Below are 13,692 nucleotides of genomic sequence, written 5' to 3'. Positions count from 1 at the left end.
CTCCTGGAAGGCATTTTAAACAATCTGTTGCCCAGGCCCTGCAGGCTGGATAACCTGCTTTGAAGGTAACTGTTGTAACTGTTGAGCTCATCACAGTGAAGGCATTGTAAGTTGATAATGCCCCTGGGTTGCCTTGAATCTCCTGTGGTTGCTTGAGATAGCACTGACCTGGGTTACCAGATACTGAGTTGTTTGAAGGTTGTCATAGCCGCTGCTCTTTTGCCTGTGTTACCTTGCTGCTAGTTGTGCCTCCTTTTTGTACATGTGTTCATCATTTATAAACTGGATCCAGCTTATAGGTGGATGGCCATGGGAATGTTGGTGCCAACTGCTAGGACTTGCTAATGTTTTTTTTAATATTTTTGTCCTTTATGTGACCTGACCTCAGCCCCCTTACCTTTTTGCCCCTTTTTCCTAGTGTTCCTGCCAGACGTTGGTGCCCCTCTCCCCTTCACTGCTTGTAACTGTTTGCACTTTAACTCTGTCTTTAAAGGTAACCCCCTACATGTCTGGGTCCTAAAGATTTTGAGGTGGTTCACACTTACCGATTTTATCTTGTTCTGCAGCGTTCATGGCAAGTTGGCACTAACATTTTGCCTCTTTTTAGGACTGTTGTGCTTTTATTGAGTTGTATGAATAAAACTGCCAAAAACCTGATTTTATAACTATTGTTCAATAAATTGCCCATCCAGCGTCAGAATTCATGTCTCTGTGTTATTTTGGTACTATCTGCGGGGATCCCAAAATCAAGTTAAATTTCCAACGCCAGGTGGCGTAGTTAACATTGAGGCCCACTAGCCTCGTTACTTGGCAGAGCGCCATAAGATGTTATATGATCTAGTCACCTCATGCCTCCTCATTCACCTCATGCATATCACATACAGACGGATGACAAATAAAGGAAAAACATCATTAAGTGTCTTAGTAAGGTGTTGGGCCACCACATGCCAAAAGAACAGCTTCAATGAGCCTTGGCATTGATTCTACAAGTCTATGAAACTCTACTGGAGGGATGGAACAACATTCTTCTAAAAGATATTCCCTCATTTGGTGTTTTGATGATGGTGGTGTAGAGTGCTGTCTAACACCTTGGTCCAACATCTCCCATAGGTCTATAATGATGTCTTTCCCATAGATCTAAATGCAGATGTCACTTTAGTCAGTGTTCTTATATTTGCCTGTTCTGTTCATCATAAGCAATAAAATAGATAAATTGTGCCAACTTTAAACGAAAAGCGATTTGTACATTGAAAGTTAAATGTGGTCTAAGGTACATAAAATATCAAAGTAAGTGTGTATACATATATACATATTTATATACATTACCGCTATGGATGAACAATAAGTCACTTAACATATAAAACATTTTACTGGATATTTACTGGCGTTTTTTCAGTGCTTGTTAATGAATTCAAATATAGTTCAAATTTGACTCATGAACACTAAAGGTGTAAACATTCAAGAAACTGGACTGTCAGCCCTCCAGGAAGTGAATGAAGGACTGAAGGCAGAGAAGTGAATTTACATAATGTAAGCGTGTGTATGTGTATGTGTGTGTGTGTGTGTGTGGCTAATAAAAAGACAGACTTAACATGAAAGTTCTCTGTGAAGCTGTGTTTGTTGTGAGTTGAACCTTGAGATAACACTGTCAGGTGTTACAAATGCCAATTTGTCAGTGATTCTATACAGTAACATCCATATGATTTAAATAGTAAAAACAATAGAAACATTATAGAGGCTAGAGACAGGATAGTGTAGAGGACCATACATTTTATTCAGAAAACACTGTAAGGGAAAACAAACAAACAAACAAACAATGGGATAATTTGGAAACAGAGCTGAGTGCTGTAACCGAGTTATCTGCCCATCAAATGTGTGTGTTGGTGTGTGTGAAGGAGCATATATGTGCGTGGTTAGTAAGAGGAGAAAGGAGGTGCAGCAGGAAACAAACTGTACGTCACTGTTTTGAGAGCCATAGTTTCCTGCACTACTATTTTCACTTCGTGTGTGTGTGTTTGCCTCGCCCTCAGTCAAACTCCGACTTACAGAGCAGAGGACAGAAGCAGCTTGACCACAAGAGTAAAACAAAGTAGAGAGTCAGTCTGATCTTTCTGCTTTGCATGCTGAGGTTTTTGAAACTGAAACTCGGATTTTTAACCGACCATAAACTCAGTTTGACAGGAAGTAACGAGGACTTTGTGTGTTTTCGTGTCCACAGAGATGTTTGCAGCTGAAGCCAAAGCAATTGTGAAGTGTCTGGGCGCGGAGGGAGATCTCATCTACAACGAAAATGCCAACCAGAAGATTGACGTGCTGACTCTGGTCAAAGTCAAAAAGAGAATCTTCTGGCCAACCGTCGAGTACGAGATCATCAATCAAAAACTGCTCAACCTGCTGCAGGACCCGGACATCTCCCCAGGTGTGTTTTCTGACACAGAACTATATGTAAACAGAAGTAAAAGTGCCAAAAATACATTATAAAAATACTTCATTACATGTAGAAGTCTTGTATTTATTATACAGATGATAGGATTCATGTAGCTAAAGTTTCACAGTAAAAGTACAAAAGTATTATTCATATTTAATAAGATCATCGTGTTTTTTATGTAAAATATAATATTACTCTTAACTATAGCAGTTACTATATATAATGAAGTTACACCCCAGCCACCCCACTTCCCTCTGATAAATAATGAATAGTCCCTAAGTGAAGTTATGAAATACTTCGTCAAAATTATCAGATATTTAGTCAAAACTATGAGATCTTTAGTGAAAATTATGCAATACTCATAAAAAGCTCTGAAATAATGAGGTAAAATGTCCCTGCAGACTACAAAGATGAAGTTCTGATAGAGGATTTTAAGAACTTGAGTGACAGCAGTATTGGAGGCCATGCAGCAGCAGGAGTTGATGCACCTAAAGTTGGCGTGAAAGTGTCTGCATCGATGGACACTGTGGATGGAGTGTCCTCCTTCACTCTGAGGAAAAAGACAGTGGACGCCGAAAAACTGAGGGAGAGCTGCGCTGACAAGTATGTCTCTGTTTGTCTCTGAGTGTCAGAAAAACTCCAGTTTCTCTGCTTTGTTTCCACGTGTGAAGGCCTCTCAGTCAATTATTGGTGAGAATATGGACTGAAAACTCATCAAAGATCTCACATGGGGATAACAAAGTGTTGTTTGATAGGTTTAATTCTCATGTTTAATTAAATATCATCAACCCTTCTCCTCTCATCTGTGTTCCCTGCAGGAAGATAAAGGAGGAGATGGTGAACATGCTGAAACTAAAGGAGACGGAGAAGCTGACTTTTGTTCACCAGACGGTCTACAACACTGCTGATGTCATGTTTTATGGCAAAACTGGAAAGGACGGCCTTGTGTCGGCAGTGTTTGAAAAATTCGGATGTTCACTGTGGGTGAGTGTTTGTGTCTCTGAGAGATAAAATACAGAGAGTAAAAACTACTGACAAAAGATATGAGCTACAAATAACTTCTAACTGGCTGATGATCAGAGTCAAAGACTGTTTCGTGGAAGAACAATAAACTGACAAGAATGTTTTCAAACTCAGAAGCCTGTCAAGATTCCTGTTTAGGCAGAAAAACAACATGTAAAGTAAAGAAGATGGACATTTTTTGACAAAAGAAAATAAAAACTGGTGATTCTCAACAAGCAGACAATCAAGAACAGCATGAAGACGCCCATCTTGTCCTCAGGTTCACTACTGACTTTGCATTTTTTAGTTGTACAACTGTAACTTGTTCAACTGAAATGTGCAGTTCATGTTCCTTTTAAAATATGATGCCTTTACTGGATAGCCAAGAGTAGAGAGATGTCTTCATGATTCAATTGTAAGTTAAAAATCCAGTTAAATGTACATAAATTTTAATTTAAACATCTTCATGATCCTAATCCTTTTCATAATCCTTTTAGAGACTCAGGTACTCATGAAGGTCTGGGCCTGTATTCATCTGACTACAAGGCCCTGTTTACACCTGGTATTAACATCCGTTTTGGGTGATCCGATCACAAGTGGACAGCTCTAAATACAGGTGTAAACGCACCCAAGACGCATTGAGGACGGATTGAGATCCGATCGTTCAAACCACATTCTGAGGTGGTCTGGGCCGCATGTGGCCACATTCATTTAGCAATATAAACACAATGCGTCCTGGGCCACATTGAAGGACCGCCTACTCAACTGATGTCCTCTATTTTCCGGCAGACTAGGCAGGGAATTGCATTGCTGCCTCTGGGTCCAAAGCTGTTCAACTTGTTTGACAACAGGATAAACAAATTAATTTGTTTTTCATGTGAATTAAAAAACGTCATCCACCTCCTGTTTTTTCCTGTTTTTCCCGTTCCCCTAACCGGTTTCCCTCTTCAGTTTGACAATTAGAATAGTAATTGAACCAAAACCAGAAGCTAAGTCTCTGAAGCTAGTCTGTCAGAACCTAAACGTTGGTGGATAGTTTCTTCTTTCCTGTCAATTTGATAACGACAGTTTTTAGTTTTGCTGCAAAGCTTGACATCATGAGCTCAGGATTTATCAGGAGGACGGCTGCTTTACTACAAACAGTATCAACCTGGACTGTTTGTGTGTAACAGCTGATCTGTTAGATGTGTAGAAGAAAACAGAACATTATTAACATTAGATCTTGACCGCTGCTGTCTGAGATTTGAATCAGAGATTGGTCACTCAAGACGCATGTGGACACGCATGTTAATGCCAGGTGTAAACAGGGCCCAAGAATTACACTTAAGATTACCTTAAAGAACCAACTGAGGAGTAAAAGATTATTTGTATTATTCATTATAAACAATAACTCTATTTTCTACAATTTTTAAATTTTCAAAACATGTCTCAGAAGGCATGTGCTCAGCTAAATTTTTGTGTGTACCAATATCTGTCTGCAGTCTCTACCATCCCCCCTGTTGGCACGTAGTCCTTCTTCCCATGTGTCTGTCCTGTAAGATAAAAAAACAAACATTTTGGCACAGTTTCCCCTCTTTTGTCGGAGCATTCTGCTGGGCTTTAACCAGTTCAGCTAAGGAGACAGAATGGGTTATATAAATGTTAGACATTTGCATTACAGTTTGGATTGGAGCTTGTGTAGCTGCCTTTGCTGTGCTTTCATTTCCTCTTGACACCAAGTCTTGTGCTTTGGTATGTGCCTCACACTTGCATACGGCCACTTCCTGTGGGACTAAAATAGATTCTAACAGGTTAGAGACCAGCGATGCATGTGCAATTTGTTTACCTGATATTAGAAATCTTCTCATTCTGGGTCAGGGTGTTACAGTAAGTTATGTTCATGGTGAACAGATCTGAGCAACTACAGCCAGACAATCAAGAGTTTTGTCTTCTTCTGTTGAGAGAAGTGTAGCAGGGTTGAGTACAGGGCGGGTTATGGTGACATTTGGAAAGGTTAGTAGGACATCATTGTAATGCATCATTCTTGCAGGTGTTAAATTGCTTGTTTTGTGTTCTATTAGGATTTAGGATACTGCATGAGGAACTAGTAGGTTAAGGGTCTGTTATCCCTCTAATCCTCTTGAGGCTAATAGGGCTAGTGATGTATCTGCCATTACTTTAACGCTGTGTGGCAGCCATGCTGCAACAGTATCCAATCTTGATGAGAATTAGTCTACAGGGGCCAGATGCATAAACAATACATACACAAAAAAACATGCTTACGCCATTTCCCGCACATGAACTGGTATTTATGAACACAGAATGTGTGGTGAGAATGTGCGCACCTCACGCATAATTAAGACCAGGCGTACACACGTTTTTCCTAAGTGATCTGAAGGTGATGTGATGAGGTGGAGATAAAATATAAGGTGAGAGACGGAATCTTTTAGTAAAACATTATTTGTTTAGGTTGATAACCAGCTATATTGATTGTGTGATTTTTTTTTATTTCTATTTTTTTTGGCGTTTACACAGTTATTTGTAAAATGCCAATCAAAGACGCATTTATTAATTTGACATTGATTAATTACTTTTGTGCTTAATTTTATCATTCTTTTAATTTAAATAGGAGTCAACGTTTTATTTTGCTCTTATTATTCTTTTTATTTTATCCTCAGTTGTGTCACCTTGTAAAGTCGGTTTAGATATGAATGCTACAAACTAATCATTGATTATATTTCTGAGATATCACTGCCGTCGATGGTTCACAGGTTCATGTGATAAATTAATGTTATGGACGCTATAAAAAGCTGCACAGCCACTACACTAATGACAACTGTTCTGACTTTTGGGGAACCTCGCCAGTGCAACACAATTTGTGAAACAGAACTACTTCTTATTGTTTGTTTCATTGACAGCTGTACAGACTGGTGGGGCAGGTGGCAAATTGATATAAAAACTGGCTTTTTCAGGGTGTGTCTTCATCTATTTATAGTTAATTGTGGGAATGGAAATGAGGCTTGTGCACGTGTGCACAGTTCCCCAATGACTGAGATTTATAAAACAGAACCATGAGTACACAGCTTTATAAATCTGATGAAATGCGTATGCGTATTTCTGGCTTTGTGCGTACACACAGTCTTAGTCATGAATCTACATAGAGTTTTATGCATCCAGCCCCAGGTCTGAGTTTTCCCCCATGTTTTTGCAGCAGTACTGATGACATAAACCTCTCTTTTTCACAAACAGGTTGAGTAAAGGGTTGTTGCCAAGCCCAAGGTCGGGGCTGTGGTCATTGCTTGTTTGAGTTTCACAAAACTATCATGTCCTTCCTCAGTCCAGGTCAGTGCGTCTGTAAGTCTCAGTCGATGGTCATGATTCATCCTCTGCAGAGGCTGTGACATGTTAGTGAGCCACACCGCTGCACTGGGTGACATGTTCCTTCATTGTGAAGAGTTCGGTCATATTAGTTTGTTTAGAAACGGCTCCAAAGAATAATAATAGTGATCACAGTTTCAGTCTCTGAAAAGTTCAAAAAAATTTCTGTGTCAGGAAGAAAATTATAGAAAATCACAAGAATTACCCCTGAAATCATGTCTGGATTTTATCCTGATACGAGACACCTGAAATGTGTGAGTGTAAACGTGTCTCAGTGATCCTGCTGTGTTTGTTCCTTCAGAGGAAGAAGAAGAAAGAGACAAGCTTCACAATTCGCAAAGATTTCACCTTTGCTTTCAGCCTGATGGAGATCACCACTGAGGACAATACTCTGGGTGAGACACAACTCTGTCTCTGTTACTGCGTCTCTACTCACCCACATAACTCATGTTAGTGCTGCTGTAAATCACATCTGCACAGTTTGAACACATTCTTTCAAAGACAGAAGCTATCTCTTCCTGTTTATCCCCACCTATGTATCAGTAGTAATTATATCTGCTTATAACTACATTTTAGTGAGTTGTAAACCATTTTAAACTGTTAAGATACTGATTATTAATGATAAATAGGTAAATAAGTGTTATGGTCCATCTAAAAACTACAGACAAGTTCTTCCTCTGTGAAGGAAAAGTAAGTTGTTCATGTGACCAGATATCCTTAATTTACTACATGATCCAGTGAAACATAATCAGCTGTAATCTCAATCATTATTATTAAATATCAGATAGATGATCAATGATTTAGTTTGTAACGCTCATATGGAAACTGACTTCATAAATAACATCACAATAAATGATGAAAAATGAAAGGAACATTAACATGAAATAAAATGATGCCTGCAATGTTAAATGAAAAGGAAATTAATTACACAAATTAATCAAAATTAACTGTATAAATGAAAATTTCTGACATTCTACAAATTTGAGCACAACAATCTCTCAATCAGTGAAACTGTCAGACTACCAAAAAATGTTTTATTATAATTTTTAATTATTTATTTTCTTCTTATCTTATCTCCACCTCGTCACATCACTCACCGCTGACTCTAAAAACATGTTTACAGGTGTGAAGACAGGTGAGATGAGCACATTCTGCCTTCGGAAATATAAGATTCTTTTGTTTTTGTGTGTTTATACGTCTGGTGTTTGAATCCAGATAGACATCACAGGTTAATATAACAGCAGGTGCAGACGGAGTCATAACTTCATAACTTGTTCTTCACTTTTGCTCAGGAATTCTACCTCGATTCATCAAAATGAAACGTTATGACAAAGGTCTGTTTTTAGCTTTCTATCAACTTTTCAACAGATTTTTACTGAGAAGATCAGTTCTGTTGTTTACTGCTCATCTCTGTCTTCACTGTCATACTGATGCTACTGTTGTTGACTCCATCTTATATCCAATAACTTATAAATTGACACCATGGAAACCTCGGCAGGATGGTGGAGGGTCAGCACAGATGGAGACGACGAGACGCTGCAGCAACTGACGGAAGGTCAGTTTGAGTCTTAAATGTTCTCACAATGTAACCTCATTTAAATCATATTCGATACCTGAGTTTCTGAGACTTCTACATCATCAACAAGATCAGTCATCGCCTGAAAAACCTGGTGTTCATCATCTGCCACATGTTAGCTGCCCTCTTGTGGCAAAAACTGATTTTGCAGCGATTTTATGTGCTCTTTTTGAGGTAAAATTGCAAGCAAAGGAAAATAATGGGATTTAAAGAAAAAAACTACTACCAATGAAGAGTCATATCTAATCACTTCCAGCACGCTGCGATGAAATAAGTTACCATGACACAAAATCCCACAATTGGTCCAAATCACAAGCAGTTTGTTGATTTGCCCATTTCATGTGAGAAAGTTGTGGTAATTAAGCAAAATTGCAAGCTCTTGCAAATCACAAATGTTGCAGAGATTTCTTGAATTTGTGTTAGTGATTGCGCAAAATCACAATTTCATGGAGGGTCTGGCGGAATAATATTATTATTATTATTATTATTACTATCATCATCGGTGCAATGCAGAGACTGTACTACATCATATCATGCAGGAAACATACAGAGAAAAGACTAGAAATGGTTACACAACTACAGTAATTGGGGTGATCAGAAATCAGTATAAAAAGTAGTCTGGACATATATGAGGAGGGCAGAAGATGGCTGTTTGTTTTTTTAATGTATAGTAATCAACATCATGTAAAAATATTTCTTATTTTTTCTGACAGGCAGTGAAAACCTGATATCAGATGCACATTTAACATCATTACATCGACCTTCGTTATGTTGTGTTGAACTTTACTACTTTACTCACTGGATTAAATGGTAACTGCTGCTGTGTTTCCTGCAGACATATTTCAGAAAGCAGCTCTTCTGCAGCCGCTGGAAGAACTTCATGAGTCGAGACGTTGTGATCTGCTGAAAACACTCAGTGAGCTTCTGCACGACAGAGACGCTCTCTCTCTGCTGGTGGAAACAGTAAGACCAATGTTCTCAACAATCAGGGTGAAACCTGTGTGAAGCTATGTGTGGTCCTCCAGAAGTTTCTGAAGGGAACATTTAACATTTATCATTTACTGGTGACATGATACATGTTTGTGATCTTTAAAAATGAATAAATAGCACGTATGGACACGTTAGTACTGCAAGACAGACTTGAAACAACCGGAACCTGTCCTTTAAGGTTTGACTTCAACTTAATCACTGACTGGAGACACAAAGTTGTAGCTCAGGATGAAAGCAGCAGCCAGACAGCACATCTCTCCCTCTGTTTCCTCTCTTCAGTTGGATCAGAGCAGTAAAGGAGTGTTTGAGTGTCAACAGTCTCCAGCTGTCTCTTCATTCATGGATCTTCTTGATGTTTCTGAAATCTCCAATTCTCAGAAGGATGCTGCTCACCTGCTAGTCAGCGCCATGGACGGTATGGACTTAGACACACTACACACTGATTTAACAGAATCTACAGCACATGATGAATAAAATAAAGTTTTTTCTCTGTTATTTTTTCTCCTCAGCTCTACCAGATGATGCTGCAGCTCTTCTGGCCAGCTGCAGTCTTGAAACACTGAGAGTCCTCCAGCAGCTGGTTGGTTTATTCCCTCACCAACATCTACATGCCAGTCCCTCCAGGACTTTGCAGTTTTTTGTGATTATTGCAGCAAAAAATGTTTGATTTTGCAGAGACTGTTTGACAATTACGATACTATTGGCAATTTTTAATGCAGTCTTTTTGCGGTAAAATTGCAGGAATTTAGAAAAAGTGCAAGCAAAGGAAAATAATGTGATTTTTAAAAAACCTACTACCAATGAAGAGTCATATGTAATCATTTCCTTCGATAAAAAGCATACTAGATATCACAGAAACAAATATATTTCAGTGCAAAGTTATATAAAAAATTAAATACTTTATTAAATAAACGTTCATCTCGACATTAGAACCATATAAAATTAGTCCATAGTGCCATTGAAATAAATGCATTAATGTAAAAAATATAGTTTCATTTCCAAAGTGCCCATTTTTATATTTGAGGTAGATTATGTCCATCTTTGCTGTCTGAACAACATCAGTTTGTGTTCTTCTGACTAACTGAATCAAACCTCCTTTGGGAACATTTGGGAAATGTTTTGCTCGTCTATGGCATCATTTTTGTTGGTAGGTGAGATTTATCCATCTTCCACCTGAATACTTGCTGAATGTGCTGCGATAATGTAAGTTACCACCACACCAAATGCCACAATTGGTCCAAATCACAAGCGAATCCCAAGTGATTTGGCAATTTCACGTAGAAAAGTTGTGGTTATTTCCTAAAATTGCGAGCTTGCGCAAATATTGTGGAGATTTCTTGAATTTGTGTTAATTATTGCGTTCCCAAAATCAGAATTTCCTGGAAGGATTGACATACTCTAAATTGTATTGATCTCTCACAGCAACATTCAAGAACATCTTTCTCTGTCTGTCTGTGTCTTGTCTTGTCCAGGTGAACAGTCTGAAGGAGAACGCTCAGGTCAAACTCCCAGAGTCTCTGCCTGCCTCCCTGCAGGAGGAAGGAGAGCTCTGCTGGGCGGCCGAGCTCCTCTGTTTGACCGATCAGACGCTGACAGAGCTGAGAGATCAGTGGGACAGACCAGAGTTCCCACCAGAAGTGCTGCTGGAGCTTGTGTGTCTCGTTGTGCAGGGACTCAGCTTGATGAAGCCCAAAACACACTCATAATGTAGTCAGCTCTTCTTTTATTACAGAGTCAATATTAAATTACGGGTTTCACCATTTTTCCATTATGTCTTAACACAACAGTCAGGTGCCAATATGAACACTGAAAGAGGTTTTCCAGGCTGTAATCATTCCTCCTCTTCATACTGGCTATTAAAAGATCTCTTTCAAAATCCACAGTGTGTCCACACAGTCATTTTGTGCAAAAATGCATTTAAAAGTTTATCTGAAGCTTATATGAGGGATCAAGCCTGTCCTCCCAAAAAAAAGGACATTATAGGTTGTAAATTCATGCGCCAAAAATGACCAATAGTTACATTTGAATGACTGATGCCATCTAGTGGCCGTAGTAATTAAGACCCAGGGAAGTGACGCTGTTCAGGTGACATTAGGTGACTTCCTTAGTAGGAGGAGGCAGGTTGGGTGTATAGCAAGATAATTGGTTTTAAGGGCAATAATGGACTTAGGGGAAGGATACAGCTATTTGCTTCATGTTTCAGCCACCTAAGGAAGGAGAAACCACATTTCAAATGATGATTTGAACCCCAAACATGATCTTTCCCTAATCCTAACCAAGTGGTTTTTGTGCCTAAACCTAACCAGACCTTAACCACAGAGTTGTCACATCATAAACCATCATTATTTTTTAAATGTGATTTTTAACGGTTTTGTAAAGCGGCATATTATGCTCCTATTTTGGAAAGAAGTACATTATGCTTCAGTGGGTCGTTCTGGAGTGCAGATAGAATCAACGTATTTCCTCCAGAAATAAACTTAGTTTTTATGGGTGCTATGTCATCCATAATTTGTGTAACTGGCAAATTCTGCCTAGTCAATTAAAGATAATATATGCATGGGCATTACACTTATCACTACTCAGTGTATACTCCATAACCATCAATAATAAGAAAATAAATGCATATAAAAAATATAAGTGATGCAACTTATTGTCAACTCTTAGGTATTAATGTAAGCCACTACATACTGATTAAGGTAATAGCATTTTAAAGTCTACACTCAATGCTAAGCATGTGAGCTAATGACTGACAAATTTCAATAGAAACTCAAGATATAGTAAAATGAAAGCATCCCAATGCATAGTCTAAACCAAAACATTCAAACATTGTTACACATAGATATCATCACCATAATTCTGAAGAAGTTCAGTCTACAACCCATGTACTTTGCGTACAGTAGAGGGTCACCACCATGGAGAGGTTACTAGCACTTACGATGTGTGGTGGTATGGAATCCATCTCTTCAACACCCTGGTAGTCATAATATATCATCATTACATCATTTGTCCATCTCACTCTTTCAAACTATTCATCTCTATCTTCCTGTGTCACATGAGACACACACTTATACACACATGTGTAAGTCATGTTTCACAAATACTTCACCATTATGAGCCTCAACAAAATCATACAACTCTTGTATAGCTAAAAATAGTCTATTTTCCAACAATAATCATACTTGGAAACAGTCGGGGAGTGGCATACCATAACAGTCAAAGAATCGTCAACAGCATCAGATTTTTCAATACTAAACCATTTTCAGAATCACTTATTTGGGGTTGTTCAAGATCCTCCTGACAAATGGTGGCAAGATTTAAAGCTTGCATAGATGGTCATAACCCTTGAGATGATTGATTCCTACCTCCAAACAATCTGCTCACAGACATATTACCAGGTGGTGGGCGTGATGTTCCTCATTTGCCATCCCATTCCTCTGGCATTATGGCAGTACAATCTTTGGCCCAGTGACCCATTTGATGACACCTCCAGCAGACATCGCTCTTTAGTCTTCTCTGTTGTCAGAAGAGAAGCTCCTCATCCACGGCCTCTGTCAGCTGAAGCATAGTGGGCAGGCCGGACCAGCTGAAGCTTCTTGGCTGTTGTTGGATTTCTTCATTTCTTCATTTATTGGTTTCTTTCATCTTGAACAACAGTCTCAGCCCTTATACAATATCTCTTAACATCATTCAGTCTGGCACACTGCCATGCCACACAATGCCTGATAAAAATGACTCTTATCTCTGGGCACAGACCATCCACCAGGGTCTGAATGAACTGTCTCTCCCACACAGAATCATTGGTGGTATCAGAAGGTTGATCGTGGCTGCTATGCATAACAAGTCGGAGACAAGGCAGTCAACTGGGTTTGGTAAGCAGAGGTTTTTGCAGTTTCACATGGAGCAGCTAAGTCCCAATTAGCTGGTTTGACTTCTCCCCAGACAAGATCCAACTTGGTAACACAAACATGTTCCAATTCTGCTGAAATAGGTTTGCACTGCACTACCATCTTCTTGAGGGCAGTTGCAAATGTTTTGCCACAAATCTTTCAAAATAGCCTGTAATTCTGTTAAATTCCAGGGTCTATAAACACGTTGAACACTCCCAGCTCCACTGGGGCATTCTAGCATTGGTGCAAGAAATGCACTTTCCAAAGAACCTCTAAATGCTCCTCCTTCTACAGCTATAGATGAAAAATCCAATGTTGGAGTTGACATCATGGGCTGGTTAGCATGTGCTTTTTTCTGCATTGTTACTGGGCATCATATAGGAGTAGAAAGACATGGTGTCTCTTGAGGTGTCAATGTAGGTGTCTTCAAAGCTTGGTCTAGTAGATCAAGG

General features: G+C 39.0%; 1 protein-coding gene across 3 annotated transcripts; it reads left to right on the top strand.

Moving 5' to 3' along the window:
• The first annotated feature begins 1,798 nt into the window (after nucleotides 1-1,798).
• LOC137170314 (gasdermin-E-like) lies at nucleotides 1,799-11,233 on the top strand. Of its 3 annotated transcripts, none has more exons than XM_067573584.1 (11): nucleotides 1,799-2,089; nucleotides 2,219-2,419; nucleotides 2,830-3,031; nucleotides 3,247-3,412; nucleotides 7,089-7,182; nucleotides 8,080-8,121; nucleotides 8,286-8,342; nucleotides 9,199-9,326; nucleotides 9,633-9,768; nucleotides 9,863-9,933; nucleotides 10,826-11,233. In XM_067573584.1, exons 2-11 carry the CDS (start codon nucleotides 2,221-2,223, stop codon nucleotides 11,057-11,059), a joined length of 1,329 nt encoding a protein of 442 aa, XP_067429685.1. In that variant the 5' UTR covers nucleotides 1,799-2,089; nucleotides 2,219-2,220; the 3' UTR covers nucleotides 11,060-11,233. The 3 variants fall into 3 exon arrangements, with proteins under 3 accessions (XP_067429685.1, XP_067429684.1, XP_067429683.1); XM_067573583.1 differs by having other exon boundaries at nucleotides 1,799-2,096; XM_067573582.1 differs by having other exon boundaries at nucleotides 1,799-2,128.
• The last annotated feature ends 2,459 nt before the right edge of the window (nucleotides 11,234-13,692 follow it).

The sequence above is a fragment of the Thunnus thynnus genome, chromosome 19 (genome assembly GCF_963924715.1).
Source record: "Thunnus thynnus chromosome 19, fThuThy2.1, whole genome shotgun sequence".
NCBI lineage: Eukaryota > Metazoa > Chordata > Actinopteri > Scombriformes > Scombridae > Thunnus > Thunnus thynnus.
The sequence above is the reverse complement of the archived record's forward strand: the minus strand, read 5'-3'. Positions and strand labels throughout refer to the sequence as shown.